Below are 6,676 nucleotides of genomic sequence, written 5' to 3'. Positions count from 1 at the left end.
TATTTTTAGAATAGATTCCTGGGCCATCTGCTAGAAACTGATCTCCTGAGCTTGATGTATTTCCTGGGCCATGGTGTTTTTAGTTACTTCAGATGGTTCTATTAGGAGAGTTTTAGCCACACTACAAAGATATAAACATAAACTTCTGTCTTGAAATCCTGTTCCAGAGTGAGAACTTGCTTCTTGTCCTAGATCAGATTTTAGTAGATCTTAGAGGCAAGTGGAGACTGAATCTCAAAGTCTGGACCTAAATAATCCAGAAGAGCTCAGGTCAGATGGAAAGTCTGTGCAAACTTGTCTTCTCTTTGGAAAAGTTGCTAAGACCAGTGGCCTCTTCAGCAGCATCAGAGTTGAAAATGAACTGTTTAGTCTGTTCTGTGAGTGGGCATTCCCTCCCTAAGAGGAATAGGATGAATATTTTCTTATGTCATGCTGGGAGCACTGAAGGACAAGATAAGATTTGGGGTGTTCAGGGAGGTTATATAAAGAGAATCAGAGTAGCGAGTTGGGAGTAGATCCAGAATTACCAGAAATACATAGTTGCTTTTCACAGTTGCTGCTTTGGTGCCCTTTTCTTAGAAGTTTTGACTGTTCTCCAAGACAAGACAAAATGATCTTTCTCTTCTTTTCTTTCTTAGACTCTGCATTTGGGATACAGAAGTGACAGCTCTTGGCTCTGGTCATGGGCACTCCAAATAGAACTCTGATTCATCCAGCCTATTTCCTACTGGTGGGCATTCCTGGGTTGGGTCCTAACACACACTTTTGGCTGGCTCTCCCACTGTGTTTTATGTATGCCCTGGCTACTCTGGGCAACCTGGGCATCGTTCTTATCATTCGTGTGGAGAGTCGCCTGCATGAGCCTATGTACCTCTTCCTAGCCATGCTTTCTACTACTGATCTCATCCTCTCCTCTGTTACCATGCCCAAGATGGCCAGTCTTTTCTTGACTGGTGTCCAGGAGATCGAGTTCAATATTTGCCTGACCCAGATGTTCCTTATCCATGCTCTGTCTGCCATGGAGTCAGCTGTTCTTTTGGCCATGGCTTTTGACCGCTTTGTGGCCATCTGTCATCCTTTACGGCATGCCTCGGTGCTCACAGGGCCAACTGTGGCCAAGATTGGGCTAGCTGCCTTGATCAGGGGATTTGTATTCTTCTTCCCACTGCCTTTCATCCTGAAGCGGTTGTCGTACTGCCGAACACATACTGTCACACATTCCTTCTGTCTGCACCAAGATATTATGAAGCTGTCCTGTACTGATACCACGGTCAATGTGGTTTATGGACTCTTCATCATCCTCTCAGTCATGGGTGTGGACTCCCTCTTCATTGGCTTCTCCTACATCCTCATCCTGCGGGCTGTGTTGGCACTGTCATCCAGAGGGGCAGCGCTCAAGGCATTTAACACCTGCATCTCCCATCTCTGTGCGGTTCTGGTCTTCTACGTGCCCCTCATTGGGCTCTCAGTGGTGCACAGGCTGGGCGGCCCGACCTCCCTGGTCCATGTAGTGATGGCTAATATTTATCTGTTGTTGCCACCGGTAGTCAACCCCATTGTCTATGGAGCCAAGACCAAGGAAATCCGCTCAAGGATCACCCATATATTCTCCCAAGGTGAGAGGTGAGGAGTTCTAACCTAGTGTCCTCAATACTGCCAAAGATGAGAGGAGGAGGATTTGGGGATTGTCTAAGTGAGTAGAAAATCCGACTCACTGGACTTAGGATTCACAAAGATGCAAGGTCTATGTGCCTCTGGTCATATAAAATGATATTTATCGGAATGAACTCCAGGAAATGAAAACTTGAGGTTTTGTCCTTGTTGCTGTTTTTGTTTTCTTTTCTTTCTGTCTTGTTTGTTCATTTATCTGTCTTAGGTAGGCAAGGAAGACACAGAAAAGGTGGGACAAAGGGTGAACAAATACAGCAGTGGTACTCAGTAGACATTATGTTGAAAATGAATTCTGGAAGTGGCACTGTGCTCAAGTGGTAGAGTGCTAGCCTTGAGCTGAAGAGCCGAGAGACAGCGCCCAGGCCCAGAGTCCAAGCCCCATGACCGACCAAAAAAAAAAATGAATTCTACAGCTTGTGGGTGGGGACAGGAGGAAAAACTGGAAGAGAGCAAGGGAAGGGTGACATTGTTAAAAAAGAAATGTACTCTTTACCTGACTTGTGTAACTGTAACCCCTCTGTACATCACCTTTACAATAACAATGAAAAAGACAAACCCTTATTACTCACACTCCAGGGTAATGATACAGTCACAAGTAAGCATTAATGAAGGTATTTGGGGTATGGTAATGGAAAGAGACTGATAAAAGATGACGTATTCTGGTTGTTGGTGTGAGTGTGGATGTGTTTATGTGGATGTATGTACTTTGATGTGAGAGGAAAGGGGGAAGAGGTGGTGGAAGGAGGGGATGAAATAAACCTGTTTTGTCTGGTGCGGTGAGGATTGTAGTTGTTCTTTGACAAGTAGGTGTATATTTCCTGTACCTTCCCTGTGATCCTGTGGTATTAGTCAGTTGATGTGTGATATGCGTCTCTGTGAGAATGCTGTATGGTAGACAGTATTCTATGTAGGCTTCATCAGAATGCTTCCCTCACATTGGTTACATATGGCATAGAGTACACCAATGTGTGGGATCTATATATAGTATTAGTGCAGCTGTAACTTTCAGTATGTGTTGTATTTACCTTTGTCAGTTGTGTATAATATTTCGCTATGAACATAATATGGTGATGATTATACCTTATGGCAAATGTCTGTGGCATGGTAGGCACACACTTCCTTTGTGTAGTTGGTCTGGGTGGTTTGGCACAAGACTGAGCACAATCTTTGTGTTCCTTGGCCCTGACACATATGTGGTTTCTATGTGGAGATGAGGGTAGAGGTCGGAAGTTGAAGAAGTCTGACTGTTGAGTAGAAGACACAACTTCCAGTGTTGATAGCTATGACTGTAAGACATGCGGATTCTCGGGCTGAGCTCAGACTGAGGTTGTGGCTCTAGGATTGAGAAGAAACACGTCTTATTTTCACCCACTCCAAGCCCAGACCCCACAGTATCCATCTAAACCACAAGGATTTCGGGTGTTCATCACCTCTTCCTCTCTTCCCTGCCTCTTCTCCTTGGCATTGCCTTCCCTAAGGCTTCCATAGCTGGGCACAGCTGGTCTGCCAAATACGTTTGAAAGGCCTTGATTATAGCGGTTCCTGTTAATCTCTTTGGGGAAGCAAAGCCTAGAGGAAAATGACCGTGAGAATGCAAAGGACCTGGCCTCCCTAGGGGACGCTTCACCGTACCATCATGAGCCACGATGTGAATGGTGCAGGCATCACCACCATGGCTATGTGAGGCTATCCTGATTTGTGGTTATGGCACTGATCAAAATGCACTGTATTCATAAACTGCTTTGTGGAATGGCAACTCCTTTGTACAACGGCTTAATGATAACCAACCTACTCAAAGAAAAGAAACCATTCGTTGTCTCTTAATAAATAGTATTGACAACATTTCAGAGAAGTTGCAATTTATTTCCCCGGTGTTGGGTTCCAGTTTTGAAATAAAATTTACACAACTCTGAAAAGAGTTTCCTTCCTATCTCTTCATCTAGGAAAGAGAGATCATGAGACAGGAATTAGATGGGATGGCAATGGGGATGAATGGCTTTGATTCAGGGGCCAATTACTTAACCTAATAAACTTCAGTGATTTGGGGAAGTACCAACACCATAAAATCGAAATGAAATGTAGACCCTGTTGGACAAGTGTGGTGACTAAATAAGACATTTGGTGTGAATAGACATAGAAAATAATGACCAATAAATGTTAGCAACAATAAATGGTGAAGTAGTTGGGTGCCCATAGCTCATGCCTGTAATTCTAGCTACTCGGGATACTGAGATCTGAGCAATGCAGTTCAAAGTCAGTCCAGGCAGGAACGTCCATGAGACTTTTATCTCTAACTAATCACCAAAAAGTTAAAACTGGACCTGTGGCTCATGTGGTAGAGTGCTAGCCATGAGTCAAAAAAGGTCAGGGACAGGGCCTAGGCTCTTAGTTTGAGCCCCAGGACTGGTACACTATAAATGAATCAATAGATAAACAGTAAAACTGACAACATGAGATGTGTTAGCTTCATCCAAGCCATAGTAATTCTAAGAATAGTAGTCCTCAGTTTTCATAACTAGCTTCCATGCCAAGGCCAGAAGCTAATCTCTTGTGTAGATTTTCATTTGTTTGCTCTTTTGTATGCCTAGTAATTTGATTACCTTCCAGTAGTTATCAATTTCCCTTGGTATCTGACATTTTTTGCATCACTGTTAATATCCTTGTGATTTTTTTTCTGGGACTATTTTTTTCTTGGAACTAATTTGATCATTTTGAATCGTTATACTGAACAATGATTCTTTTGTATTCTCAATACAGAAGGATAATCTCTGAATTCTGAAGTCTTTTAATCGGATTGTTAGGAAATAGGAACTTCCTATATTATTTGTGCTATTAAGGGAAGTACATTTAGTATTTCATCATTGTGTGCGCGCTATCAATTCTCGAAATCTTTGACTGCGATTTTGAATTTATTTATTTTTGCAATTATATCACTTTCTCTTGTATTTAGCCTTATGGTTCTTGGCCTTATGTGAGCATTAACCATTGTTACCTCAAATATTTTTAAGTGACTCTCTGTCTTTAGTTAGATTGCTTTTATGCATTTGTTAATCAGGACTCAGCTGGATATTTGTGAGTGTGTGTGTGTGTGTGTGTGTGAACTCATGGCCTAAGTGTGTTTATGAGTTTTTGTGTTTAAGTCTAGCACCGTACCACTTGAGCTACAGCTCCACTTCATGCTTTTTTAGTGCTTAACTGGAGGTAAGAGTTGCCTGCCTCGGCTGGCTTTGAACCGTGTCCTCAGATCTTAGCCTCCTGAGTAGCTGGGATTACAGGTATGAACCACACCACATTTGGTTCAGCTACTCAATACTCTTGTCTTTTGTTAATATGTAGACTTCTCAACTATAATGTTTTACCTTCAAATTCTAACTGGCTTGGTGTTTCTGAACACTTAGCCTATATCTGACTAAGAAAATGCTCTAAACTTTACTTGAATTCCTCTTTCCCGTGCAACTGGAGAATGCACCTTCATTCTTGATGTTGTCGCTAGACTTTTTGTTCCCTATTACCTGATGTCCAGTATCTTGCAAATAAAATGATTGTTATGTATATTGCTCAAGTTTGCATTTCTTAATGTGGTTCTTTCTGTCACTACATTTTGGATAGGAGCAGAAGTTCTCGAGGTATATTCTAAAGAAGTTTTTGCATTCTCAGAGCATATGGGGGGGGGTTGTTAATGAGGGCAGTAGAGGCAGTTTTAAGGTGATGACAGGAAGGTTTATGCTGCAGGTCTTGTAGCACCAGATCTTGTCAGTTATTTTGATGTGGCCTTAAGTAACAATGGTCTATCTTGACATCATCTAATTTTGTATACTTTGAGCAAATGTGTGTTGTTTTGTGAATTAGAACTTAACACTGATCAATTAAAAAGAGAAACAGGGCTAGGAAGGTGGCTCAGTGGTAGAGCGCTTGCCTAGCATGCATGAGGCCCTGGGATCGATTCCTCAGTACCACATAAGCAGAAAAAGCTGGAAGTGGTGCTTTGTCTCAAGTGGTAGAGTGCTAGCCTTGAGTGAAGAGCTGAGGGACAGCACCCAGGCCCAGAGTTCAAGCCCCATGACCGACAAGAAAAAAAAGAGAGAAACAAACTAATGTTACTTTATTTATAGTCATAGTTTGTACCTTATTTCAAAATTAAAGCATTTACTTGTACATTAAAATTATTCTGTCTAGAATGTTCACTATTTTTGTTCATAATGGAGACACCAGATGCCATTGGTCTTATATGGCTGGTGGTGGGATAGGGTAGGGTCAAAGAAATCACATTTTCCTTGTTCAGTCAGAATTTCAGCAAACCAAGACCAGGCAGTGGAAAGCAGAAACACTGTCCCTGGGGATCCCTATTATGGGTTAACCCCACATAGGAGTAAAAGCCTGAGAGACAAAGAAGCCCTTAGGGCTTTGGGTAAGGGAACATGGACTCATTGGATTCCAGGCTTAACAAGGACAAAAATCAGTGTCCACTAGAGGAAAGACAACAAGAGAGAAGAAAGGATAAAAATAGGCTAACACTTGCTCATGGGATCTCCCTGCAATTTTACTTTGCCTTTCTTCTTGCTGAGTTTGATAAGCTTGTCAAGAAACTTAGAGAAAGATGCTTATAAAGACCAAGGACAGGAAAGTGAATTTCTTCTAGTCTTTTGTTACTCTAACTATTGGGAGCGGATATGAATATCCCCGCTGGCAAAGACCCATTTGGGATTGACTCTAGAGACCCCTGCTCCTCCTCCCACAGGAGACACATCCTCTGAAATAGAAGCTGAGAAGGAAAGCAGCCCCCCATTAGCTCATGAGGGGTATCTGCTGATGGAGCCACTGGACAAGCCTGTACCCCCCTAGCAGGGAGGAGCAGAAGGAAGGAGGCGGGAAGACAGAGAATAAATAACCCTGACCAGAGAGGTCCAAAGGAGGAGGTGGAGACAGAAAGGGCTGGGCTTTAGTGCAGCTTGCCAGACCTCTTACAAGAGTGCTGGAGAGAAGGGCACACTGTCCTTGAGAACAG

General features: G+C 42.8%; 1 protein-coding gene across 1 annotated transcript; it reads left to right on the top strand.

Moving 5' to 3' along the window:
• Positions 1-682: 682 nt before the first annotated feature.
• Positions 683-1,627, top strand: LOC105983914 (olfactory receptor 51D1). Its single transcript, XM_013013946.1, has one exon. The coding sequence runs from the start codon at positions 683-685 to the stop codon at positions 1,625-1,627; it is 945 nt and encodes a 314-aa protein (XP_012869400.1).
• Positions 1,628-6,676: the final 5,049 nt, after the last annotated feature.

Source organism: Dipodomys ordii, unplaced genomic scaffold (assembly GCF_000151885.1).
Source record: "Dipodomys ordii isolate 6190 unplaced genomic scaffold, Dord_2.0 Scaffold22, whole genome shotgun sequence".
Lineage (NCBI taxonomy): Eukaryota > Metazoa > Chordata > Mammalia > Rodentia > Heteromyidae > Dipodomys > Dipodomys ordii.
Note: the sequence above shows the minus strand (reverse complement) of the source record. Positions and strands in the feature narration are given on the sequence as shown.

Excerpts from the sequence above, each read along its gene's own strand:
- LOC105983914 (XM_013013946.1), top strand. The coding sequence starts at position 683 with ATGGGCACTCCAAATAGAACTCTGATTCATCCAGCCTATTTCCTACTG.